This window comes from Sphaerodactylus townsendi, linkage group LG05 (genome assembly GCF_021028975.2).
Source record: "Sphaerodactylus townsendi isolate TG3544 linkage group LG05, MPM_Stown_v2.3, whole genome shotgun sequence".
Classification (NCBI taxonomy): Eukaryota; Metazoa; Chordata; class Lepidosauria; order Squamata; family Sphaerodactylidae; genus Sphaerodactylus; species Sphaerodactylus townsendi.
The window spans coordinates 75,799,261-75,827,146 of record NC_059429.1 but is presented as its reverse complement, the minus strand read 5'-3'; the positions used below and the strand labels follow the sequence as shown (position 1 = coordinate 75,827,146).

At 41.2% G+C, this 27,886-nt stretch overlaps 1 protein-coding gene across 21 annotated transcripts in view; it reads left to right on the top strand.

The window, feature by feature from the left end:
- The window catches only part of PTPRF (protein tyrosine phosphatase receptor type F), a 623,992-nt gene that overhangs the window by 333,717 nt on the left and 262,389 nt on the right, over positions 1-27,886 (top strand). For all 21 annotated transcript variants that reach the window (XM_048497079.1, XM_048497096.1, XM_048497095.1 and 18 more), the window contains 2 exons: positions 2,670-2,815; positions 8,167-8,308. In XM_048497079.1, coding sequence (XP_048353036.1) covers positions 2,670-2,815; positions 8,167-8,308 — 288 coding nt within the window. The remainder of the gene's footprint in view (positions 1-2,669; positions 2,816-8,166; positions 8,309-27,886) is intronic.

Sequence of the window (27,886 nt, the reverse complement as noted above, 5' to 3'; positions counted from 1 at the left end):
CTTCAAGTACATCAAAAGCAGGAAGCCAGCAAGGGAAGCGGTAGGCCCATTAGATGACAAAGGAACAAAGGGTGTGCTAAAAGATGGCAGGGAGATTGCAGAGAAGCTGAATGAATTCTTTGCATCTGTCTTCACCCAAGAGGAGGTGAGGAACATTCCTGCACCTGAACCAAGCTTCTTAGGAGGCGAATCCGAGGAACTAGCGAAGATAGTGGTAGACAAGGAAGAAGTTCTGGCAGCCATTGATAAACTAAATGTTACCAAATCCCCTGGCCCAGATTGCATTCACCCAAGAGTTCTTAAAGAGCTCAAGCATGAAATTGCTGATCTTCTCACTTTAATATGCAACTTATCCCTGAAATCAGGCTCCATCCCTGAAGACTGGAAGATGGCCAATGTCACACCAATCTTTAAGAAAGGATCTAGGGGGGTTACAGGCCAGTCAGTTTGACATCTGTTCCTGGTAAATTAGTAGAATCTATCATTAAAGATAAAATTATAAAACATGTAGAAAAGCAAGACCTGCTGAGAAAGAGTCAGCATGGCTTTTGCAGAGGCAAATCCTGTCTTACAAACTTACTAGAGTTCTTTGAGGGTGTAAACAGGCATGTGGACAGGGGTGAACCGGTGGACATTGTCTACTTGGATTTCCAAAAGGCTTTTGACAAAGTTCCTCACCAGAGACTGTTGAGAAAACTCAGCAATGAAGGAATAAGAGGGGAAGTCCTCCTATGGATTAAAAACTGGTTGAGAAACAGGAAACAAAGAGTGGGTGTAAATGGGAAGTACTCACAATGGAGAGATGTCGGGAGTGGTGTCCCCCAAGGATCCGTTTTGGGACCAGTGCTCTTTAACCTTTTCATAAATGACCTGGAAGTAGGGGTGGGTAGCGTGGTGGCCAAGTTTGCAGATGATACCAAATTATGTAGAGTGGTGAAAACCACGAAGGATTGCGAAGAGCTCCAAGCGGACCTTGATAAATTAGGTGAGTGGGCTCAGAAATGGCAAATGCAGTTCAATGTAGCAAAATGTAAAGTGATGCATATAGGGGCAAAAAATCCAAACTTCACATACACGCTACAGGGATCAGTGCTATCAGTCACAGACCAGGAAAGGGATTTAGGCGTCTTAGTTGATAGTTCCATGGGAATGTCAACTCAATGCATGGCAGCTGTGAAAAAGGCAAACTCTATGCTGGGGATCATTACAAAAGGAATTGATAATAAAACTGCAAAGATTGTCATGCCCTTATATAAAGCAGTGGTGCGACCGCACTTGGAGTACTGTGTCCAGTTCTGGTCGCCGCATCTCAAAAAGGATATTGAGGAAATAGAAAAAGTGCAGAGAAGGGCAACAAGGATGATTGAGGGACTGGAGCACCTTCCCTATGAGGAGAGGCTGCAGCGTTTGGGACTCTTTAGTTTGGAGAGGAGGCGGCTGAGGGGGGATATGATTGAAGTCTACAAAATGATGCATGGGGTAGAAAATGTTGACAGAGAGAAATTTTTCTCTCTTTCTCACAATACTAGAACCAGGGGGCATTCATTGAAAATGCTGGGGGAAAGAATTAGGACTAATAAAAGGAAACACTTCTTCACGCAACGTGTGATTGGTGTTTGGAATATGCTGCCACAGGAGGTGGTGATGGCCACTAACCTGGATAGCTTTAAAAGGGGCTTGGACAGATTTATGGAGGAGAAGTTGATTTATGGCTACCAATCTTGATCCTCCTTGATCTGAGATTGCAAATGCCTTAACAGACCAGGTGATCGGGAGCAACAGCCGCAGAAGGCCATTGCGTTCACATCCTACATGTGAGCTCCCAAAGGCACCTGGTGGGCCACTGCGAGTAGCAGAGAGCTGGACTAGATGGACTTTGGTCTGATCCAGCTGGCTTGTTCTTATGTTCTTATGTTCTTAAAGAACTTTGTTATTTTTGATCTTTTAAATTGCTTTTTACAAGTGTACATTAAACTTTTTAGTTCAGTCACCTTTGGCTAATTAGATCAAAATAAACATAGAAATTTTAAGACTAGAATATACAACTACAAAACCTGTCCCCAAATTGCTTTTGAAGTTATTTTATCTATGATTGACCATTGGTGGGTCTGTCTTTTCCTTTGGTCACTAAACCTTTGTGGCTTTGTTTTAGTTTGAGCAGAATCTAAACACTGATTCTGTTTAAATGTTAGGAACAAATTTTTTCATGATATGAACAATCCTAGTTAATATCCGTATGTCTGGGCTCCATCACTCTTGGTCTACCACAACATTCCAACATCAAAGACAGAAATCTTTAATTCTAGTGTGTTGTCATATCCAAATGCAGGCACAGTAACAAATTGTTTTTTTTGTTTTAATCAGTAACTGGATTCTTATATTCTTATATATGTAGCCAGAATATGAGTTACTGGAAAAGAAAGAAATTGTGGAAACTGCATTTTGGTGTTACAAATTAGAGCTAGTTTCAAACTTTCACCCTCAAATTTATCTCCTGTATAATGGAGGCAGGGAGCATGCAAATCCAACCTTTAGCCTTGTTCAGTGGTCATTACTGATACAACTTGGTATGCTTGTGATATTGAACTGAGGCTGTAATATTAGATGCTTTGTCCCTTCTCCATTTTACTAACCAGTTTCTTTATTTAATTCCTTTTTTCTTTTTGTAGGCAAGCCAATCTTCATGAAGGCTCCTGAGGATCAGATTGGGATTTCTGGAGGTGTGGCTTCTTTTGTATGTCAAGCAACAGGAGAACCAAAGCCACGCATCACATGGATGAAAAAAGGGAAAAAAGTTAGCTCTCAGCGATTTGAGGCAAGTACATCATTAATGTTTCTTGGAAATCTCCAAACAGGATCCTAGTGGCACTCTAAAGCTTCTGTTAACTCACATTTGCCTCACATCTTGGACAGAGACTCACCTTCAGGATTTTCATCAAACATTTTTGGGATTACAAGTCCTATCCAGTGAAGTGAAAAAACAAATGGACAAAGCCAAGAATACTAGTGTGAATCATGTCCCAAAGAGTTGATGACAGTGTATCATTGGTTGTCACTTAACAGTTCCTAGCTCAAACCAAACCAGTGTATCATCAGTGCCCATAGCATGTCCTAGTTAGTGTTTTTCCCTCACAGACCTTGGGTGGAAGACCTTTCTTTGTTTATAGATAGCACCGTAGCCTAAAATAACCTCTTACCAAAAACAGTGGGCTACCTAACAAGCCCAGGGACCAAGCTCACCAACAAACCAAGTTATTAACTTTGCCTTTGTAGACATTCAAACAGTGTTTTTACAGTACCTAATAAAATAATCTATACCATTTTGGCCTTATCCACTTGCTCATCCTCCAACATAATGTATGCTATCATGTGCTGTCAATGCTCTTCTGCCCTCTATGCAGAACAAACAGGTCATTCCCTACAAGAAAGAATATATGGACCTAAATCTAACATTAAAAATGGAAATCTCATTCTTCTACCACCCTGGCAGCTATAGGCAAGAGGGGATGGCGCGGGGCTTGCCATAGTGGCAGGCAGCTCTGAAGCTGAGCTGGCAGAGGCTGAAAGGCCATGCTGCACCATGTGGGGACGTGCAGCATGGGCCAATGAGCCAGCCCGGGCCAGGCATAGTTGAAGTGCAGCGTTGCACTAGCATGGGCTAGGCCTTAGCATTTGGTGGTGGTAGAGGGGAAGGATCAGGGGAGAGTCAAGGGGGAGGCAGGGCCAGCACAAGACAGGCAGGGAGTTGAGCCACTGTGGCCAAGGAAGAGCTGGCTCATACCCAACCCTGAGGCCATGATTGGGGAAAGGCAAGACCAGGGAGGTCAGATAAGAGGATGGAAGACCAACAGGCCAAGGGGGAAGGCATCGACTGACAGTTCCCAGAACTGGGAACTGGGAACTTTGTATGCCAGGGAGAGGCAGTGCATGAGATTTCCTCTTTCACTTCTGAGGCCCACAGATCCCCCTGGGGAGCTAGTGGAACCCACAGGGGCAGGAGGGTATGTGGAGACTATGGCTCTAGAGAGTGCCAAAGTAATCTTGTATAGATGCTAGCTTGAAGGTTGAGCTTATGCTGGAAATATCAATAGCAACCTCTTGTCAGAGCTCTGTGGATAGATTAAGGTTGGTCTGATTTGTGTCAGCCAAGTGTTTGGAGTTATGTAAGCCACTTCCTTCAAATTGGATCCATGCCCATATTGGCTACTAAAATCATGCCTGGAAGCAGGAAATCTTCCTTGAGAAAATTATTATGTTGCTTTTGCAAGGGATGTTTCTGTCTTGGCTGAAAGAAGCTGTAGTTATGCCTCTTCTTAAGAAATCATCTTTGATTAAGAAGGATGTGGGAAATTATTGACCAGGGCCCAATCTTTTTTTATGGGGCAAGGTGATGGAGAAGGTTGTAGTAGAGCAGTTGCAGATATTTCTGGATGACACATCTGCTGATTTCTGTCTGGCTTCAGGCTGGAATTCCAGGCTGAAAGAACATTATTGGCCTTGGTTGATGACCTCAAGCTACAGTTGAATGATGGCAATCAACCACTGGTGATACTGTTATTCTTTCAGTAATTTGATATGGTCAACCACAACATTTGGGTAGATGGACTACAATCAGTGTTTGTGATGGAAGTGTTGGCCTTTGTTGACTTTATTCTTTTCTTTTACAACAAGGAATAGTCAGGGCCTGCAAGATGGAGCTGTTCTTCCAGGCCTATAGTTAAGGACAGCAATGGAGTTGTGTCCATCTGACTGGCTTCCATTTCCCCCCCGCCCCCAGTCTCCTCCTCTTCTGGTTACAGTGATTGGGGTTATATGTTAGTCACAGGGTGGGGGAACTGTCTCGAAACTCCTCCACCCTTTGTTGGTTTAAGCACCATAAGAATTTAAATGTGTAATTTTAAGCACTACATGATTTTAAATTTGTAATTTTATTGTATGTCATGTTATTGCATTTGTAAACTGTAGTTTAATTTTATTTATTATTGCATGCCATAATGTTATTGTATTTATAAACTGTAATTTTATTGGTTCTGGTGGGTTTTCCAGGCTGTGTGGCCGCGGTCTGGTGGATCAAGATCCACCAGACCACGGCCACACAGCCCGGAAAACCCACCGGAACCAGTTGAATCTGGCCGTGAAAGCCTTTGACAATACATTGTAATTCTATTATATTTCGGAAGCTGCTCTGAGCCTGCTTTGGTGGGGAACAGCAGGATAAAAATCAAGTAAATAAATAAATAGTTGGGACCTGGTGTGTGGGTTGTCTCAAGGGTTCATGTCATTCCAGTGCTCCTTTCACCTTTCACCTTTAGCTTTAACCAAGAGCAGAAGCTTCACAGAGTTGTTATCAATAGTGATCCAGCATTGCAGCTCAGTATCTAAGCTTCCAGAAGCAGTTTGAAGGGTACTGGGTCAGTGTTAAATGGGTAGGGGTTGAATGACTGAGGGTGAACAAGCTTAATACAGACAAAACAGAGGGAATGATTGGGAAGGCAGATTGTTTGGCTGGCACTGATTTACCAACCTTAGACAGGGTTAAACTCTCCATAGTAAACCAATTTAAGAGCTTGTGGGTTCTCTTGTATTGGATGATGGATAAACAAGTTGGAGGTGTTGGTAGAAACACCTTTCACTTACATCTAACTCATATACTGGCCCTTTATTTAGACTCTACAGACCTAGTCACATTTTATCCTCCAGAGTGGACTGCTGTAATAGACTTTCTGTGGACCTACCTTTGAAGATAGCTTCAGTTGGTATAAAATGGAAAATTGAGAGTACTTTTTGGGATGTGCTACACTGAAAATATAACTCCTGCTTTGTTTCTTCTGCACTTGGCATTTCAGGGCCAAGTAAAAGTGCTAGTTATTACTTTTATTTCATGACCTGGAAACTTATCCTTATTGAAACAATTGAAACAATACTATGCTTTTCAGACAGCCTTCTCCTGCTGATTTCCTGTCCATTTAGCCACAGTTAGCAGTGGCGTACCGCCAATGGGGACATGGGGTATTCCATGTCCCTGGGTGCATTCCATTGGTTCACATGGGAGGACACTGGCCGTGTTCTTGCAGGACCCGGCCAGCTCCCAGCAGCTCCCTCTATGCTGCTTAGGTGGGCAGTACAGCTGCAGGTCAGCTCCTGCACTCCCCAGCCTTTCTGCTGACAGGGAGGCCAGCTGCTGCCACGGCGCCCGCCTGAGCTATCTGTTGCCAAGCTGTGGCTGACTTCTGCCCGAGAGCTGTGAGTTGCTGAGCTGTGGCCTCAGGCTGGCTCCTGCCCGAGAGCCAACCTCCCTGTCATCAGGGAGGCTGAGGAGGCAGGCGCTGACCTCAGGCACCTGCCTGAGTTGTGAGCTGTGGCCACAGGGCAGGAGCCAGTCTGCAGCTGCAACTCAGCCCACCTCCAGCCCTCCCTGACGTCCCTCCTGACAGGCCTGCAACTGCAGCGCTAGCTTGAGCTGCCTGCCGCCAGGCCCGGCTCCACCAGCTAAGGTAAGTGGGGCATGTAGAAAGGGGCGTGGGGGCGCCCTAAGCAGGTGTTACCCCAGGTGCCATTTCCCCCTATATGCCTCTGACAGTTAGGCTTTCTTTGTGGTAGGTACAGTGTTATGAAGTGGCTTACCAGAATAGGCATGAAAAGTGTCTTCACTTGCTTCATTTAGGATGGTATGTAAAAAGGTTTTATTTCAGAGAGTAGAATAAACTGTTTGCTGGACCTGGCTGCATTTTAAACCTGTATGTTTTTATCCTGTTGTTGTTTCATCTTGTTGATGGACTGTTAAGATGATTTGGTGTTCTTGTAACTTGTTTTGGTAACTGCCTTGAATCCATGGTGATAAGGCAGGCTATAAATATTATAAATATGTCTGCCCAGTGAGGACTCACTAAATGTTTCTGATGAAGTGGGCTATAGTCCATGAAAGCTTTATGCTAGAATAAAATCTTGTTAGCCTTCAGGGTGCAAAAAGACTCCAGTTTTTTCTACATAAAACCATCTTGCTAATCTGTATCCAAGTTTATTTCAGTTGTTTGAGTAAAGTGTTTTTATATGTTGGATTTTCTACCATTTAATGAAAGAAACAGAACTTCATGGCAAATCCTATAGTTATGGTCACGCCAGTTTCTTCATTGTTGTGTCCTTGCTGATAAAGCAATTATGAGCAACCCGATTCTAAGAGATTTTTCAAAGCAATGACATCCATAATTTAGAATTAGTGCTATTTCTAGCATCCTTCAAGCTATACAGTTCTAAATTTAATCATTTTTTAAAAGTTCTGAATAGTCTGTTTTGACTGTTAAAACCCTGACATGGTCTCAGATTGCTCCTCACCAAAGACCCAGGTGTTTGTGCTAGTGATTTTTTTCCTAGAATCTTTATTGCAATATTTTCACTAAATCAAGCTGGCATGTTTTCTTTCTGTTAAGGCAATTAAGTGGCAAGTCTATCCCCTAACAGCAGACACTTTATGTTAAGGCAGTTGTGAATGATTAAAATAGTTGTTTCATGTATATTTCGAAGCATATCTTAGGAATTTGCTATGGGCAAATGCAGATATAACTAGTGTTTCTGGGAACATGCAAGTCTCCTCCAAGTCTCTCTGCTCCAGTGAGAATAGTTTAACTTTGGCTGTTGTGGGTTTTCTGGGCTGTGTGGCCATGATCTGATAGTATTTGCACCTAACATTTTGCCCTCAACTATGACTGGCATCTTCAGAGGTATGTCATGGTGAGATATGTTTCTCTCTGTGGCCATGAAGAGAAATACATCTTGCCATGACATACCTCTGAAGGTGCCAGCCATAGATCTGGGTGAGACCACAGGAGCAAAAACTACCAGACCACAGCCACACAGCCTGAGAACTCACAACAGCCAGTTGATTTCAGCCGTAAAAGCCATCAACAATACAGTTTAACTTTGGTTAAAGCTTCACATCAACAACCAATTTCCCCAGAGTTATTGCTAATTAATTTGTTGTAAACTAGAGTTTAAACTTCACAAACCAGATTCACTGTGAGCTCTTGTTAGCATTAGCTATGACTGGGGTAACCTGTAATCCCAGGGGGGAAGTTCCAGTGAGGAAGTTCCATATGAGAGATCTTTCAAGCCCTGCAGTTAATTGACAGTTCAGCAAGCATAACAAATCTGTCTTTCTCTTTGGAAAAGGTGATTGAATTTGATGATGGGTCTGGATCTGTTCTACGAATTCAACCACTGCGCATCAATCGGGATGAAGCAATCTATGAGTGTACAGCTACCAATAGTGTTGAGGAGATAAACACCAGTGCCAAACTGACAGTGTTAGAAGGTAGGTGGTTTAACTGCTGTATTTAAAAGTTAATGTTTTGATCACTGTGCTTTTTTTCCACAACAGGTTCAGTATAATATTGTAATTATTTTGAACATGAATTTAAGTGCCTGGAAAGATGAGGCAAAGTATTCTTGTGGATCATATTTACATGGAGCAGGAGCTGCACATAATGTGTGTGTTTGGAGGGGGTGTTTAGAGCAGGACCTGGTTTACAGCATTGTATTGGTAATACAGTGTTGTGTTAGAGCCAGTTTCATGTAGAGTGTCGGACTATGACCTGGGAAACTCAGGACTGAATCCCCATTCTGCTGTGGAAGCTTGCTGGGTGACCTTGGACGAGTCACATATGAATGAAATACATTTGTAAAGAAAAAAAATGATTTTTTAATCCCACCTTTCTTTCAAGGAATTTCTCTCTTCCTTCCACTCCTCTCAACAGAACTGTGTAGTAGGTTATACTAAGAGGGAAATGACTGTTCCATGGTCACCCAGAGAGTTTCATAGCTCTATAGAATTTGAATAAGAGCCTCTCCAGTCTAACTCCACAACTCTCAGTGCAACAACATAGTGGCTTATATTTTGAATGAAGTAGTCTAAATGTACTTCTGAAAAGTAGTCAGACTACCTGTGGGTGCTAAAATGGGGGAGGAACAGAGTGTGGTATAGATAAGGTATGGTGGTAAAACCGGCTTTTTATTTTTGAAGTTCTCTTCACCCCAATCTCCTTATCTACTTATGTTCAATACAAGCCCATGCATGCTGCTCTCCTAGTGCAAATGAACACTTGCAACAGAGAGCATTGTGCAAGCAAGAGTCATCAGTCACCCTCCCCCTTAAATTGGAAGTTAGGTTGCAGAGGAAGCAAGACAGATAAAGATTGACTAAAGGTCACTGTGATCCTGGTTGTCACTGCAGGCATTGAGCACCGTGCTTGAAGTGCTGGCGTCTGCAACAAACTAGGGAGTGGGTGTGCCTCTACCCTCAACCCATCCATCACTAGGGATTTTTGAGTAGGCAGTAAGTTTTTCTTTTTTGCCACCATCACAACAGCCTTGGTGCCACCACAGTAAGGAGTTAGATGCCATTCCCTACACATACACTTCTGAAGCCTCTACTCTCTTGCCCCCATCCACCTCCCAAATCCAGCACACTACAGCCTTTAAAGCCTGTCTCAAAAACTGGATCTGGGGTCTGGTTATGCTTCCTTGACTTTCTCCAGCTGTTCTGGCCTAACCTTACCGGGATGCCTTAGCCACCCAGGGAAGCTAACACAGCCAATCTTGTCCGAAGCTCTATCTGGCCAGAGCTGGCCTGTGGACTGACCTCCATACCCCTTGTTTCCTTGATTCCTCCAGCTCATGCTTGACTAGCCTTCTCTCTCACATATGCCATTTCTAAGCCAGGATCCATGCCCATTAGATGGGGCTGTGACACAGTCATTCAGTGAGGTTGATGGCATAGAATGGATTTGATGTACATGTAATGAACAGAGGTATATTGTACAGACAATCAATCATGAACAAAAAGACTATACCCAGACTGCATACAATGCCAAAAGTCAAAATTTAAAACAACAAGAAAAGTACACGCATCTCAGAACAGATGTAGCCAAATGTCTAAGACATTTAGTCCACAATTGTTCGGAAGGTCCAGCATGGGAAGAGCTTGCCTCTGTTGCCCATTTTGTGGTAGAATTATTCCATTTTTAGCTTCCAAATATGATATGTCTTAGCCTAATGGAAATTGTCACATCTATGAATTCATTGTAATGCACAGCATATCCCATGATAGCGCCTTCCAAATATACAGGCAAGATTAAAATCTATTGCTGAGGAAGTGGAATAATTTTACCCCGAAATGGACAATGGCAGCAAGCTTGTCCCACATTTGGACTCTTTGCACAATCGTGGATTATATAATTGTCTTAGACATTCTGGCTGGTTCTGTAGCCTGTTCTGAGATGCTTGCACTTTTCTTATTGTATTAAATTTTGCACTTTTGGCATTCTATGTAGTTTGGGTATAGGTTTTTTTTTCATGATTGATAGTATCGAAGGACCACTGGGCGCCGGTCAGGTCTCCCATCATGGGAGAGGCTGTGTGCGGGGACCCAGCCGGCTCCCAGTGCCTCCCATGTGACCGAATGGTGTGTGCTGGGAGACATGGTTTACCCCATGTCCCTTTGGGCAGTATGCCTCTTGATGGCATACCTTCAACAGTTTAATCTGAGAGCTTGATTTATATTTCTGCTATGCATTGTGTCATCCTTTCTGTTTGCTAACAAATTCGGTTTGGTGCATCATTAAGAGGCAAGCGGGAGCCAAGAATCCAAACATGAGCAAATGTTCTATAGCAGTTGCTTTCCTGCATCATCCTTCATTCTCTGCTTCCATCTCTCTTACTCCACATCCTGTTGTCGATAGGGAGAGAGGTAGACATGCAAACACCTCTCCTTCTCTTTTTCTCTTGGGCAGCTGATAAGTTGAATAATGTATGAGTCATATTGAGCATTTCTTTTTCAATTATGACCTGCAGCAGCACAGAAATACTCTTGCATGCCTAGCAGAATAAGGATTTGAACAGAATGAACAGGAAGGGGCCAGAATCAATAAACTGACACACCATTCACAAGGAAATTTTCAGGGGCAGTTAGTGGGTATTCTGTGCCACAATTTAATAAATATGTGATTGAATTGTAAGACTGGGAAATATAGCCTGCGTTACTGAGGCTTTTAAATAGGAAGATGATATGGAACATAAGGCAGATATTGCAGCACTGCACCAAATGTTGTCATTTACCTTGTCCTTTTCAGAAAAAGGCAGCAGCTCTGTTGGACATGGCCGAGTCCAGATTAATGTTCTATTTAATCTGTATATCTCCTGCTAGGATGGGGTCCAGTAGCAGCCCTGGGGAAAAAATTGGAACTGCCTGCTAGCTAAACCAATATAAACTTGTTTTAGGACATCTCAGTGTTAATTAAATATTTATGCTTTTCCATCTTTTTACTTATTTGTATAGATGTCTTGAGCCTTGGCTGCATTGTTGTGTAGCCACAGAGCAGTGGCTCCCCTGAGTGTTTTGTTCAAATGTATTTGTGAATTCTAACCCCCTTTGTTGATTTGTGAAACAGTATGGGCTTGGAACTGGACTTAGATTTCAAAGTGGCTTAGATTTCTAGTTAGCTGTTTTAGCTGACTTTGGTGGGGTACTGCAGAGAGAGACAATATGTGCTAGCATGCTTCATCTTGGAATATAGCAAGGGTACCAGTTGTTGATGGGTAAAAGGAGAGCACCTCTGTCTTTCCTTGGCTCACTGATTACTGAACCATATCATGAGTTTAATTTCTGTCACCATCTGCTGACTTCATTTTAGTTCCTGGAGTTACCCAGTTTGAAACACAGTAAATGATAAACATTTGACAGTTACAAATTATTTCTGCAGAGAGCTGGATCTCCCAAGGCCTGAGACAATATGTCCTTGTAAATGCTCATCTAACATGGGTTTCACTATTTCAACAGTAAACAAAGTTAGCTGTGCTTAATCCTTATTTACGCTTAGTTAGTTATGAAAGGATCAGCAAGAACCAAGGGAATTTGGCTTATGTTTGACTCATTCTCTTTTATATGTTCCTGCCAAGAAAGGAGTCTTGGTTATAAAATAAGGGTAATTAAGGGAAGAGAGGTTATATTTGAATAGTTTCTGTAAGCAAAAGCTGGTAAATGAACATTATGGGTTCTTTTAAATTGGAGAGAAATGCTGCAATTCTAGAAGAGTGTGATCTCTCTCTCTACTCTTCAGACTTGAAAAATTGTTATTTTATATAAGGTCAGGCTAAAAATCCGGTGAACACAGCCTTCAGCTGTTCTGAGAAAATCTCTCTGTTCACATCTGTATTGGTTCCTTTAAGAGTTATTTTGCTGCATGAAAATGAATTCCCACTTTCAGAAAAAAGTAACGTATTAGATGTACTTTGTGCTGTCTTCCCAGTTACTAGTACACATACTCCCAGAAAAAGAGCAAGATTTGTGTTCCAAGCATTCAACCATAAGATTTGATAGAAGGCGTGTGATATTCAGGTCCATGGTCTTGAACTCCTGTTTTTATTTCAAATTAACAAAGTATTCTAGCAGTATTTTGCTATATTGCTTTATATAACAACAACAACAACAATAATAATAATAATACTTAGCTGCTGCAAGAAGATCGCGCAGATGGACTACAAGCAGAGGCATAATACTGTTGCTCAGATGATTCACTGGAACTTGTGCCACAACTACCATCTGCCTGTGACAAAGAACTGGTGGAATCACAAACCTGAAAAGGTCACTGAAAATGAACACGTAAAACTACTCTGGGACTTCCGAATTCAGACTGACAAAGTTTTGGAACACAATACTCCTGACCTCACGATTGTGGAAAAAAAGAAAGTGTGGATAGTTGATGTTGCAATTCCTGGTGACAGCAGGATTGATGAGAAGCAACTGGAAAAACTTACACGATACGAGGATTTAAGGATTGAACTACAAAGACTCTGGCACAAACCAGTAAAGGTGGTCCCAGTGGTGATCGGCACACTGGGTGCAGTGCCTAAAGATCTTGAACGGCACTTAAAAACAATTGGCGCTGACAAAATCACCATATGTCAGCTGCAAAAGGCCACCCTACTCGGCTCTGCACGCATTATTCGTCGATACATGACACAGTCCTAGATGCTTGGGAAGTGTCCGACGTGTGATGTAATACAAAATCCAGCATATTGATCTTGTTTGCTGTGTATAACTGTTTTGTAATAATAATAATAATAATAATAATAATAATAATAATAATAATAATAATAATAATAATAATAATAATAAAGATGCCTCTAGGTACAAATAGGATAATATTCTCAGCCAAAGAAGGTTTATGGTTGTCAGTCCCTTCTAAAAAAAAAAAGACTCAGCAAATCTTAAGAAGTTATCAGCTCTCAGGGCCATCATTTCCATGTCTTTTCTCTGCCTAATGATTGACTAATGGCACGTGACCATACAATTTGTCCACAGTGATCAGTTCCTTCAAAAGGATTGTCATGCACTAGTGTTATTAAGTAGACTCATTTCACAAGGTTTATGAGGCAGGAAATGCTACCTTTGAAAAGTTTAAAATGGCATCTTGAAAAATTAATAATTGGTTGCAAAAAAAACTTTATTCAGAAAAAAAAATTGGCCTCCAAGTAATGACTTTTTCCCCCCAGAAAGCATTTCTTTCTAAATTTGGGTCAAATTTTAACCCAAATTTTATCACATTTGGCTTGCTTTCAGGATGGCATCAGGAAAATGTAAATTTAATAAATGACTCAAAATTCAAATTTATTTTATGTTATTTTAAATAATAATTATATATATATCTACTAGTCCCTAAAATCTGCCACCTGAAGCAGCCTAGATTCATGATAGATGCCCACTCTAGAAGAAGAAGAGTTTTGATTTATACTCCCCTTTCTCTCCTGTAAAGAGACTCAAAGGGGCTTACAGATTCCTTTCCCTTCCTCCCCCCCCCCCCAGCAGATGCCTTGTGAGATAGGTGGGGCTGAGAGAGTTCCAGAGAATTGTGACTAGCCCAGGGTCACCCAGCAGGAATGAGGAGTGGGGAAACAAATCCCGTTCCTTAAATAAGAGTCCTGCACTCATTGGGGGGGGGGGGGGATCAAACCTGGTTCTCCAGATTAGAGTCCACTTGCTCTTAATTACTACACCAATATTGTCAAGCGACATTGAGAAATATGAGCGAAGAACTGGGAAGTATTTCTTCAAAACCAGGCATACCAAAGGCCAGGCCAGGATCAGCCCATACAAATGGTTTAAGAATATGAAATCCTTGCAAAGCAGTTTTTTGTTTTTGTATTCCAAAAGAATCCCGCTTGTTCCTGCTCACTCTGATCTCTCTCCAAACTAATAAAAATTATGTTAATTTTAAGAGAGATATTGGCAAACACCGATTCCACATCTTCACTTTGAGGGCTACACTTTGGCAGAACTCATGTACAGCTTTGCAGTTCTGTTGTTGAAAGTAAATATCAATCTACGTGTTAACTACAAGGGATTCTGTCTAAATGGCTGCGTATGTGAAGGGCAGCATGTTTCCCAGGACTGGTTCCTTTAAACCTTTAAAGTAGTATCCCATAGCTGCACAGGAGGGGTGATAAGTGGGGTTCTGTTGGCTTTCCAATCTCAAAGCACCACTGATTCTCTTAGCCACAGAAGGAAAAATGGAGGAACCACACAACCCACATTATGTAACCCGCTAAATATGTTAATTTTTTTTATTGAAGAAGGGCTTGTGGAATTATACAAAAAATAAAATGCCTTGAGTTTCTTGGTGGAAAGTTAAAATGTAATAAGTAAATTGACATTAGGGGCACACTTTCAAATATATTCACAGCTAACCTTGGTCTTTTGGAGTATTTTGATTCTCATATTTCTTGCCATTTAGAAATGGGGACAACAAAAGTGGAATGGAACTTAACAGCAGGTCAGGAGAACAGTTGCTTTTGCTGCATTCAGAAGCCAGGCTGGAATTGGAAAAGGGGCCCCCTCGTTCATTACTCACCTTTAATACTAATGGACTAGGGAGTTTCACTCAGGGATTTTCTTCCTTCCCTCCTGTAAACCAAAATAAAATCGCACCGTTGTTATTGATTGGCTTCTTCTTGATTCCAGCCGGAAGCACAGGCAGTGCAAAGCTCAACAGGTTTGTTACAGACATTTACTACAAGTGAGTACGGTACCCCTTTAACTATTGGTTTCAATACAGTGAACCTCATTGTATGTGTCTGACCTTTCATTTGTCTTGCTAGTGTTTTGATTTTTGATTAAAATATAGTGTTTTTAGAATATGTCACAGCACAGAACTAGTAGCAATTTGTGAAATCTCCCCCCCTGACCAATTCTGTGCCGAGAAAAATGCCATTCATGTTGTCAAAAAAAGAGGACTTTAAATGTTTGTGAATTCCATTTACCCATTCTTTTTTCTGAGGTGAAGAAAGCAGAGGACAGAATGACCTCACTTGAAGCCAGTTTTTTTCCTGTCTTTCTGAGTAGATTCAGATGGACCAAGTAGTTCAATGAGCTGATATTGCTTGTTAGTTATCTCTTCTACTGCCATGGGCTGGGAATGAATTGTAGGAAAAGGGAGCTGACAAGGACAGGGTGGTGAGATGTTGTATCTGAAGTGAAGAAAGGGGAAAATATGTGCAGGGTGGCAGCTGCAGAAGCAGGATGGCCTAGGAAGAAGAAACTGGGAAGATCATTGCTGGTGTAGGATTTTGGAATATATCATTCATAGCATTTCTGAATTTCATTTAGGACATTGGTCTTTAAAGTACCTCAGGCAGCTCATAAATATTTCTTTCTTTCATTCATTCTGGAGAGTGGTGTCATCAGAAGCAAACAAGGAGGATCAGTAGCAGATGACATTCATTCCCAGAAGAATCCTTTCCCACCACTGCCAAAGTCCTACCTAGTGCAAGCTTGTTTCATGAGGTCAGCAGGAAGTCCAGACAGGCTTGACAAATGCCCTACATGAGACTGTGTCGCATCCTTCACTTTACTACAGAATCCTCTGTGACATGCTGGGGACCCTCAGGAATAAAAGAGACCTTATAGTTTTTGGCAACTTGTGACCAGGTTCCTCCCACTTAACTTGCTTTTCCTGCAGTTACATAGGATCTGTAGGGAACCTCATAAAGATCAGAGAGAAACATTTTCAGCATAGAATTGTGGCACAGGGGAGGGGTTCCCACCCCCTCCAATTGTTTGCAGAAGCCTCCCTGCCTGGGCTATTTTTGCTCAGTCCTATCTCACAAGAAAACATATTGTCTAGTTTGGCCCTCAGGTTCATTTGGACAGGTTTCCATATGGTACAGAGTTTGAGTAATCTAGGGCATCAATAGAGTTTACGTGATCTAGGGCATCAGAAGTCACTGAAATATGATGTATCCTATCATTAGCTGACAAATAAATGAAGCGACTAAATATTATTGCATGCAGACCTTACCCCAAAAGGGGGCAGCACAACTGTGAAAACGGAAAAATAGGTAGGGTTTCCCAGATTGCTATTTGTTTTGTTTGCATCAAAATTCTGTTCATACATCAGAATACCTCGGTCACCATCCCCCATCTTAATTAGCACTTTGAAGGTTATGTCAAGTTAAGGTAAATCAACTTAATAGGAGTCAGATTTTGGCATAGATCAGTAGTTCCCAAATTTAGTGATAAAATGTTCCTGGAGGGTTTTCATTTAAATAACATAGGGATCTTGAGTCTTGACTACCTTTCCAGCATTCAATGGAAAAAACTTAAAGATTCTGGAATTTTCTCTGGAAACCCAGATGCTAGCAATTCTACACGAATTGTTTATTTAATGATCTGAGATAAAGATGCAGAGAATAAAAGGATAGTCACATTTACTTGATTATATGATTGCATCTTCAGTGGGATAATCAGAAATTCACATTAATAAATAGTGTTTGTGTGAACTGTCATTGAGGGGGCACTACTTTTGTTACACGAGTTCTAAGCAAAAAGCTTTAAAATTGAGAATTCTGCTTTCTGAATTTATTACACGTAAAAGAATAAGCAGTAATCTTCTGACGTCTTAAAGTCTTAACAACATTTTATTCAGGCATAAGCTTTCATGGATCACAGCCAACTTCTTCAAATGCAATGTGTGGATCTTCATTATGCTGTCATTTTATGTAGGAGATATTTTTAAAAAGACACAGTGGAGCCATAAAATACTGACTGATACTTAATTCTAATCTAATTTTTAAAAATACAGAGATCATTCACTAGTTATAATAAGCTACCTGTAGCTAGCGTGAGTGTGGGGAAGGGGGGAGGTTTCCAATTTTTCTAGGATACTTAATAGTGATAAAAATCCCAAATATGTGTTGAACCAAGGGTGGGAAACATCTTAATGACTCTCAATTCATGTCTAGAGTGATTGCAAATTATTGATATTTCCTTCTGAAACTTGAAGTCTTATAATATATTTGTGTAAGTGACTTCTTGGTGACTCTTACAGAACCTTTTTGCCAGCTCAGTTTCTTTTTTGCATTAGAGCCCAGAGTAGGTATTTAATCCTTCTTTGTCCCAGGGAATAAGATATCTGTGTCAAGGAAACCAGCTATCATGTGACAGTTTATGATCTCCTCTCCCCCCAGTCGTCCAGCTCCTTGATGAGCTGGGTTCATTTGTGCCATAGAAAAACTGCACTGTATTCTTCCAGCATACTAATCCTTTCCTCTGTGACTTCAATCCCTTTATCACATTGGCCCAGCTGGACTGAAATCTCTCCAAGTTCTTGCTTACCAAGCTCAGTGGAGAAGCCCCAGTTTTGATATCAAGTGGTAACCCATGCTCATACTTACTAGTTGATGATTTTTGACTATCCTGCCTCTCCGTCTATCAGCGTATCAGTCCAGTTAGCAATTCAACAGAGCTACATTCAAACTCTGCAAAGTACAAGCCACCATCACCTAAGAAGAAGAAGAGTTATACCCCTCCTTTCTCTCCTGTAAGGAGACCCAAGGTGGCTTACAAGCTCTTTCCCTTCCTCTCCCCACAACAGATACCTTGTGAGGTAGGTGGGGCTGAGAGAGTTCTGAGAGAACTGTGACTAGCCCAAGGTCACCCAGCAGAAATGTAGGAGTATGGAAACACATCTGGTTCACTAGAGAAGGCTCTGCCACTCAGGTGGAGGAGTGGGGAATCAAACTCAGTTCTCCAGATTAGAATCCACCTGCTCTTAACCACTATACCATGGCTGAATGGCTGATATACATGTCAGCTTCTATCCTAGGAGCCTTCAGTCCTGATAGAATTTTCTCCATCTTAGGGATGCCATCACCTGGTTAGATAAACTTCCTTATTCCCATAATTTTTGTGTGTGTTACAAACATGGCAGCATATCAATTTGCAGGATTATTGTCTCAGATGTAACAAATGAGCTTGGGCATTCTCAAGCTTGCACACTTTCCCTTCTCCTCACTCCTGTCACTCACCACTGTTATTTCTTCATGGCAAGCAGGAGCCTGCTGTTTCATCCAAACTTGAAAATTATGTTTTGTGTGTACCCTGAAAATTGGGATTGTAAGCCAGGGACCAATCAGGTTTGCAACTGGGATTTGCAGGACAGGCAGAAATTATAATTCAGGTATGATGACTGATTACATGAGGCATCACCCAAGTATCTGTACAAGAACTTGCTTGGGCTTACATTCTCTGAATGCTCAGAAGTTAAGCTACATAGCTTTTGTGTGTAGTTTGCTCAAATGAAAGAGCTTAGTTCTGTCTCCCTGCCCCTTTCTCTATTCTTTCTCAATTCCAAATGTCAAAGTTTGGGGCAATAGAGTTGTTCATATGATAGTGAAGCCAACCTGAGACAGAATGGGCTTTGTGCACACATACACTCCAACCTCAAAGTAACTGTATGGTCCTAGTCTCTTTTCTCCCTCATAAATTTACTGTGGGTGGGCTGGTAGGTAGAAACACCTCCCTGGAGAGAGGTAGCCATTACTGGAGAGAAGTAGACATGCTTTTCAGAGAGTGTACATGCCCGAGATTGGAACCTATTGTGAAGGTATCTTCTCTTCAGGGTGGTAAATTCATTTACTTTTCCGCCATCCTAATGTTGTCTGTTTTAAAGACAAAAGGATTGTATTTTAGGTAGAGCAGAGCTTGTTATTCTTGGAGAGAAGTGGAAGGAGAGCCCCTGGAGTTTCTAGGAGGAACAGGCAGTTTCATAGCCCTGCACTTACAGTAGGGTGCATGACCTAACTGTAAGTGAATGCCTTTGCCCCACTGAAGAGAAGATACCTTCATGGTAGGTTCCAATATATTGTTCTGTATCCCCCTCCTAAGGAAAGTGTGTATTTTTATATACATTGTCAGCAGGTTACATCAGTATTTATACATACTTGCATACTGAGGATTAAGTCCACTGAAAATAGAAAAAGCATCCATGTTAATGTACAGTTAGTGGTCATCAGAGATACTGCACAGAAAGAGGTTGCATGGGAAATCCTGTTGCTCAGTAAGGGCAATATGGGATCTTAAGTCTGTGTATACTTAGGCGTGTAACTAGGGTGATATTTAGGGAAAGGCCAGGATAATCTGATAGGAGAGCAGGAAGAGGAAGCAGATGTAAAAAATGTAATGCACTTAAGCAGAAGAAGAGTCTCTGAAGCAGAGCTTCAAGACAGCTGAGGAGAGAGGGTGAGCAAGGTAGTCAAAGATAGGGGGAAACTGGGCTGAGAGCAAGAATGGCTGAAGTAGGTGAAAGATATGGAGGACACAAAGAGAAAAGAGACTGATAAATTGCTTGTCCTGAAATGTGAGCATTGTCAAGAGTCAAAGTAGTGGAGGGGATTGTTCTGTTGTAAACCTAAAGTGCCAGTCTAAAAAGGAGTTCTTTCACACCAACACTTTGCACCCTTTTTTCCAGGGGAAGGAATATTTTTTTGTTATTTAAATTATTCTAAGGAGGATGCTAATGGAGCAAGAGATGAAGCTATATTGTTAATTGAAGATTTGATTAATTTACTGGGAAGGCCTTTATTTTCAGGATGTTCTTTGTTAGGAGTGGAATGTCAGGTTATTATATCTCAAACGCGGGTCATTCAGTTTGGTTTTGGTATAGGGAGATCCCATGGAGTCTAATGGCAAGCCCTTGACAGTTTCTCCTGGGTACCTACTGTATGTAGTCACAAGATGGCATTTTATTGCACTTCATTCCTATCATGAATTTCTGGATTGAGCTAAGATGGGGTCTAGCTGCACCATAAAAAGATATACCATATATACTCGTGTACAAGTCAAATTTTTCAGCACATTTTTAATGCTGAAAAAGCTACCCTCGACTTATATGCGGGTCATTAAATTTTTTGTGTCTGTTTTTACTTTGCTGGCCAGCAGGGGGCGTGGTTTTTATGTTAGCGGCACCAAAATTTCAGGGTACCCTCAGACAACATTCCTGATGACACCAGCCAATTTGGTAAAGTTTGGTTCAGAGGGTCCAAAGTTATGGACCCCCAAAGGAGGTGCCCCCATTCCCCATTGTTTTCAATGGGAGCTAATAGTAAATGGGGCTACTCTTTTGAGGGTCCATAACTTTGGACCCTCTGAACTAAACTTCACCAAACCAGGCTGGTATCATCAGGAGAGTCTCTTTATGATACCAGCCAGGTTTGGTGAAGTTTGGGTCAGGAGATCCAAAGTTATTGACAAAGTTATTGACAAAGGGGGTGCCCCATCCCCCATTGTTTACAATGGAAGCTAATAGTAGATTTTCCATTTCTGATAATATCCCTCTTAAAATCTAAGTTGGGTTACATTTGGACATACAGATGATGATGAGGAATCCAGTTTTGAAGGATTTTAACTCTTATGTTTTAGCTTGGTTGCTGATTGAGCTAAGGTTTTTGTACTTTTAAAGTTATTGTTGAGATCATATTGTTCTTGTTGACCCTCTTGTCCACTTACAGTGCTAGTTTACTGTTTTTCTTTGAAATAAATATTCAAAAACATTTAACCTACTGATGCCTCAATTAATGTAATTTTATTGGTATCTATTTTTATTTTTGAAATTTACCAGTAGCTACATTTCCCACCCTTGACTTATACATGAGTCAGTAAGTTTTCCCAGCTTTTTGTGGTAAAAATAGGTGCCTCGACTTATATGCGGGTCGACTTATACACGAGTATATATGGTAAATTTGCTTAAGATTGCACTATTAGGCTCCTTTAAAAGCACTATTGAAGCAGTGGAGGCAGTCTCAAATTGAGAAGTGAGTGCAATCTCATGAATCCCATAGCAGAACACATCTAAACAGTATTTATTCAAAAAGATAGAAGCAATAACTCTTGGACAGAAAATAAAGGATACATCAAAACAAATGCTCCAACTATCCCACTTAACTGCACTCTTTAGAAGTGGTAAATCATAGACTTTGGCACATTTTGTCTTAATGGTGTTAATTACTACTGTCAAAAAGAGACATTTAAGTGTGAGACTTTAGTTGGTATGTGTTTGCGTTTATACCATCTTAATGCTCATGATTTCATATGATTACTAAATTAATTATATAATTTATAAAGTGCAAATGTTACCAATGGCTCCCAATGGTTTACAGTACAAATACAATATAAAATAGTAATAAAATAAATTTAACTATAAAACCAAAACAAAGATACAACAGCTAAAAGAAAAAGTCTGTAAAAGGCTATACAGTAACAAGCCACAACAGAAGCAGCACAAAATACAGAACAGGTCTATGAATCAAGCATGAAGGATAAATTACTCAACTAAAATTAAACTCCAAAGAAAAATCTTTGTCTGATACCTGAAGCTATGCAGACTGATCATCATACAAAAAATTGTAGAAAGGAGTTTGTGGAGATTTCGCCTTCTACCACGGAAAAAACCCTGTCCCCAGTGGCCGCCTACATCATATCCTAAAGTTGGATTGCACAAAGCAGGCTTCTTAGCTGCTAGGTAGGACAGTGCAGGAGTGAGCAGATTCTGCAGATGCACTGGTTTCAGGCCATCTGGGATTTTAAAGGTAATGACCAGAACTCTGTATTTTACCCATAAGCAAACTAGCAGCTTGTTGAGGGCTGGCAAGTTATATTCCCTGTAAGATGCAAGGATGATGTGGGTTTTCTGCGGGGGTGGGCATGGAAGTAGAAACTGTTCTGGAAAATACTCCAATGCTCTAAGTAGAGCTTGAGCTGATTTAACATGCCCACTTTGACTTACATGTAGTTATCAAAAATGTACAAGTACTCCATGTTAATTTGATGTCTCAGTAGGAAAAACAATAAATTAAGTATGCTGAAATGTTACTCTGACTTGCAACATGCCACAGTCACCCTGGAGCCCAAACACAATTTGACACATTCATCAAAAGTGGATCACTGACAATTGGAACTGATGGTATGGCCTGGGAAACGGGCTGGTACCATGATGATGGGCTGTTGGGAGGGTAAAATTCTCAGCCAGGATTGAAAGTGACAGAAGAAGGGACATTTGGATCATTGAAGCTCTGATCGGAAGAGCCCAGGATGTCTGAACACAATCTGTTCTAAAGAAGTAACATTTCCAGAAATTCTGAAGTCATTATGCAGGGGTTGGGGAGGGGAGCACAGTTTTTTTCCTGTTTAGGGGGAACCTATGCAATATTTACTTCCTAACAAACCTAAACTACTTTTACTGGATAACATCATTGGTAACTTATATAAAATTGTACTATTCGGCATATTTATGAAATTTTAGGAAAAGGGCAGCCCAATCCAAGGAGGGGTGAATCCCCCTCTGGAGCTGGCGCATCCCTGCGCTGGCAGAAATGCCAATTCCGCCAGCACTAGGGGCAAATGCACCGGTGGAGGAGCAACTTACCCAGGGGACTGGGTGCCACATGGCTCTGCAGTGCCTGACCCAGAAGCACCTCTGCAGCGCCTCACCAGCACATAACACAGTACTGACATGACTGGGGATGGGCCTGACCTTAGTCGGCCTCCAGAGCTTGATCAGTCCCCTTGCACTGGCAGATCCACTGGCGAAGATATTGGGGATATCTCCATTATGTGGAATGTTCACCCTTCTCCTCCTCCTCCTGTCCTTCAGGAAAGTTCTGTATGGATAATTCTGTATGGATAATTTGCAGATACACTCAGTTCTTAAGGTGCAAATTTCTGCCATCTAAGGTAGGAAAAATTAAAGTTGAAGGTAGAAAAAATTCTGTAGGAGAAAAAATTATGTTATTTGTACAGAAACACTCCCATAGAGTCCCAATAGATAGAAGAGCCGTCATGTTTGGATATTAAGCTAAACTTCTATAACATTAAAATCACAAATACGTTATTGCTGTTGCCAAAAGTGTTTGAATGTTATATATGTATATAATTTATGAACTTTTGCCCAACACTACCTGAAATTTTCCAATTTTTCTATTTATTTTTTTTAAATCTGAGGACTTTTTATGCTATACATTTCAGCATGAAAATCTTGCCTTAATAAATATTTTACTCAATGTTAAATAAAAAATATTTAATTGGGAAAATTGAGGGGAAAAGACCTTGGGGATCCTCCCCCAAAATTTTTGCATTTTTGCTCCAGGCCCTATCATCTTTACTCAGTTTGGAACCCAAAGCCTCAAAGGACTGGCAAACCTATTGGGCTGTAAAGTGTCTGATAGCTCTAGTTCAGAGCACTGGGTCCAACATCTGATAAATCAATTTAGGGACTTTGGTGTGAAGCAAAACATAGTAACTTCTCTCGGAAGGACACTTCTGAGGAATGGACTGAACTATGCTAAGGGGCTCATGATATAGTTCTCTCACTTCAGAGGCTGTCTTGGGAGCCCAGTAGGCAATCAGCCATAAACTGTGATCTCTGAACATGCTATATGGAGAAGTATTGTCAAGCTCAGAATTACATTTACAGAAAGTTGCACACAATGTTGTTCAATTGCTGTACAACATTGGGTACAGCTTTGTGTTGGTTAATAACTGTATAACTTTGAGTTGATTGGCAACATAGTATTATGTATCGAACTAACTTGTAGGTCCCTGTACTTACTATAGAGGCACACATATATCAAGTGTGCCTCTGTGGCATCACTGCATATTGAACCACCACATAGAATTGATCCAAAACAAGGCCTTTTCCACAGAGCTTAAATATTGCTGTGGATTTATACGAGGAAAAGTGTTCTTTAACATATACACGTCCAAGCATAATATACATTTATGGATAAAAACAAACAGCTCTTTGAGGTGAGCCTGAAAGTTAGACAGCATTTAGAGCAATTTATACAGAGCAGCTTGCATTTGCCTTCTACTTCTGCCAAGAAACGTGGTACAAGGCAAGTAAAATATGTGGATGCTGATTTTTTTCACTTATAGCTGTTGAACACTAGATTTGGGATTTTTTTGTGCAGTATTTGTTGGTTTTACTCGCTCTGTGTGTGTAAATCAAGTCATAGCTACTTAGTGTGGCCCAGAGGGTTTTCAAAGCCAGAGATGTTCATAGGTGGTTTGCCATTGCCTGCTCTGCATGGGCTAAGAGGGTTCTGAGAGAACTGAGACTGGCTGAAGGTCACTCAGCAGGCTCCATGTGGAGGAGTGGGGAACTGAACTAATTCTCCAGACTACAGTCTGCTGCTCTTAACCACACTGTTTTTATTACCGCAAATAAATGAACCAGACAAGTGTCATACTAAAACAAAATTTCTTTATTTCTTTTTCTTTGTCTCTCACTGTTTAAGCAGATCTGTATGTGGCAAAGGAGGGGTAGCACCTACATTTTCTTTACACCCTCCACAAAATATGATGTTGAAGATGAGTGTAGGCCTACAGTAAGAGATTACATTGTTAATTCCCATCCCATTCATGTTATCATATACATCCTTTTTTCCCCTGTCAATATCCTGACTGCAGGCATGACTTGGATTTTGCTCCTTACATTCTCATTATGCTGACAGGAGCTGATGGCAGTTGATGACTATCAAGCTTTATCAGTTTGCTCTTTTCCAAGCCAGATCTCTCCATCCCCACCCCCCTCCAACTTACATGTTGCTTGTTTTCTTCTGAACCCATTTTCGTTCGTGACTTAGTTTTCTTTTCAAGCTGTGCATTGTGTGGATTTTTTTCAGGCATCTCAACCTGAGTTGCTATGGCTGCCAATATGTTGTAGTCACAACAGGAATCAACATGCATGTGCCAAGTTCTCCATTTAGTGTGCACTGAAACTCTTAATCATGTGAAGTGGTATTACACACACACACACACACACATATATTGGGGGGAGAGGGAGAGCTGTCTCTCAAGGGGGAACAGGGGCATATGTATAGAAAATGGCACTTGGAGTAAGCTCTCAAACTGCACCCTCCCCAACCTCTTGTGATCTAGATGTTATGCCTCTATTGATACATTCCTGTTTCGCATTTGCTTTTTTGGTTGCTTCATCGCACAGACTAGTCATATTTAACTTACTGTCCACCTGTACCCCAAGATCTTGTTCCCACACTACAATTCAGTCGTGTATCCTTCATCCAGAGAGAAAGTAGGGGGAGAAAAGCAAGGAAGAAATAGAACTGGGAGGAAGAGAGAGAAAGATGGGAGGACAGAGAAAAGGGAAAGAAAGGGAAAGAGAGAAAAACAGAAAAGGGAGAGAAAGGGGGGAAGAGAGAGCTTGAGTGGCAGGGGGTATAGTAGGGAAAGAGTGTCCCCAGCCACAGCGGCACTCACCTAAAAGTAAATTAAGCTTAATTTTAAAACAACCACAGGCGCACTTTTTTTGTGAGGGCAGTGGGAACTGAGGCCAAGGCACCCCCAGGCAAATTGGCACCTGGGGCAAGAGCCCTCCCTTGCCCCACCCTGTTAACACCTCTGAGGGGGAGTACCCAAGTCAAGGGTGTACCTTTCTTGAAACACATGGTAACCTCCAGATCTGCACAAATAATTAAAAAGGGAGGGGTAAGATTTATAACCCCTGCAAAGTAGTTAGCGCTTAGGCAGACATTGCAAAAAACAACAACAGCACCTTGGCCAATATCATATTTGCAGCCTAAGATGATGTGCAAAAAAGCAAATGAGAGAGAGAGAGAGAGGATAAGCTATGAGGAGGGGAGGATTGCAGAAGGCGGGAGGAACATTTGCAAAAATTGGGCAAGTGAGCAAGGGAGGATCAGTGAGGATGAGAGGGGATGCAGGGATTTGCAGGGATAGCTGGGTGGGATTCCCCTCCTCTGCAAGTCCTCACACAATTCCCTGTGTATCATGCTGTATCACTGTTATGTTATATCACATTTGATTGATAGACTTTAGTGGCGGAAGTGGAGATATAATGTGATGTGTGCCTTTAAAGTTCCCGAAGCAGCTATAATATGTTGCCCATTCTTGAGCCACACTATGAAGTATGCCACTGAATTTGTTCTGGGCTGAGCAGTTCTGTTTATAGTGAGAGTGCAGCTAATTTGCCTGAATGATCTTTAAAGGTGTCCATAGCCATTTCGAAAGGTTCTGCCTTGTATTTTCTCTTGTCAAATCCTTGAAGACTGCCTTTGCCCTCCCTGAGTTGTTAAATGTCAGTGAATGCCCTTAGAGTGGTGAGGTGAAGATTCCTTTAATATTTGGAGTAAGGATTCTGCTAACTAATTTTTTTAAATCCAGCCATTCTTTGACCCATTCCTTCTGTACTGGGGACTACTAGTCCAGCTATATTTTAAGGTGCAGCATTTTCTCATAAGAGTTGCTGAGCCTTTACTTAGTGCACTGGTTGAAAGGAATTCTGGTTACCACAGAATCAGCTTCCCATAATGCAGTTTGTATCCATCATGTGCTTGTTATGCTGTGCAAACATTGTCACTGATCAAAGGACTTGGTGTCAAGATTTGAATACAGTAAAACTGAATCTCCCCCACCCTTACCTTCACTCTGCCTCTCAGGAGAAAGCAAGAGGAGAAGGCTGCAGGAAGAGTGGTGTCTTTGCTAATTAGACACTAAAAGTGATGGAAGGTTTTTTAAAGCAGCACTCTGGCCCCAGGCATGAATTTACTAACTTTAGTTTGTTGTTAGGTTTGGTTCATTGATCTTGTCACAACTGATGATTCATTAAGTTGTGACTCGTGTAGAAATTACAATGTGCAGATGAATCAGAAGGACACATCTGAGTACTCTCAAAGTGTTAATTATTTAGGAAGGGCTCTTGGTAGCAGGCATGTGTTGCACTCTTAAGCACCAGTTGCCATTTTATATTCTCAGTTCATAGTCTGTGGGTGGCATAGATACAGCTCTTTTAATTCCTGTTACTCTGTCTGGTCAGGGTTTTTTAAAGAAAAATTGTTCTTAGTTCATTTGGCTTGCAGGTTTGTTGCTCTAGTAACTTTTGTTCCCATAGCATTTTGCCCAAGCCACGAAAGATTCACATTAAACAGTACTTTTAGTCACGCAACTGTCCCCCTAGTTAAATTAAGTCTTTCCTTTAATTATTTCATTTGCCCAGCAAGATTCTTTATTAGTTGTCTTTTCAGTGCTTGGAATCGAAGCAGAAGTATGTTTCAAATAATCAGGAAAATAGGTTATTTAATTACTGATCTTGTGCTGTTAGCAGATGCACTCGCTACATTCATGGAGATTTGCTTCAATTTTGAAGAGGTAAAAAAAATTATCCCATTATTCTCAGCTTGTGCCTTTTTCATATCTGACACACAGCTTTGGAAGACCCCAGAGACCCTGCTTTGACTTTCACATCACAAGCCCATTTCTGTGATTCTAAGGGCATTTTTACATATGCAGAATAATACACTTTCAATGCACTTTGCATTTTACTGCACGAAATTGCAAAATCTACTTGCAAACAATTGTGAAAGTGGATTGAAAGTATATTATTCTGCATGTGCAAAAGTGCCCTAAGACATATAATATCCTGTGCCTTGCAGTAAATCCTATAAATGTTACCTACTTATTTATTTTAAAGACGTATATGCTTCACTGTCCAGAATCTACTTAAGGCTGCTAGTATTAAAATATAAA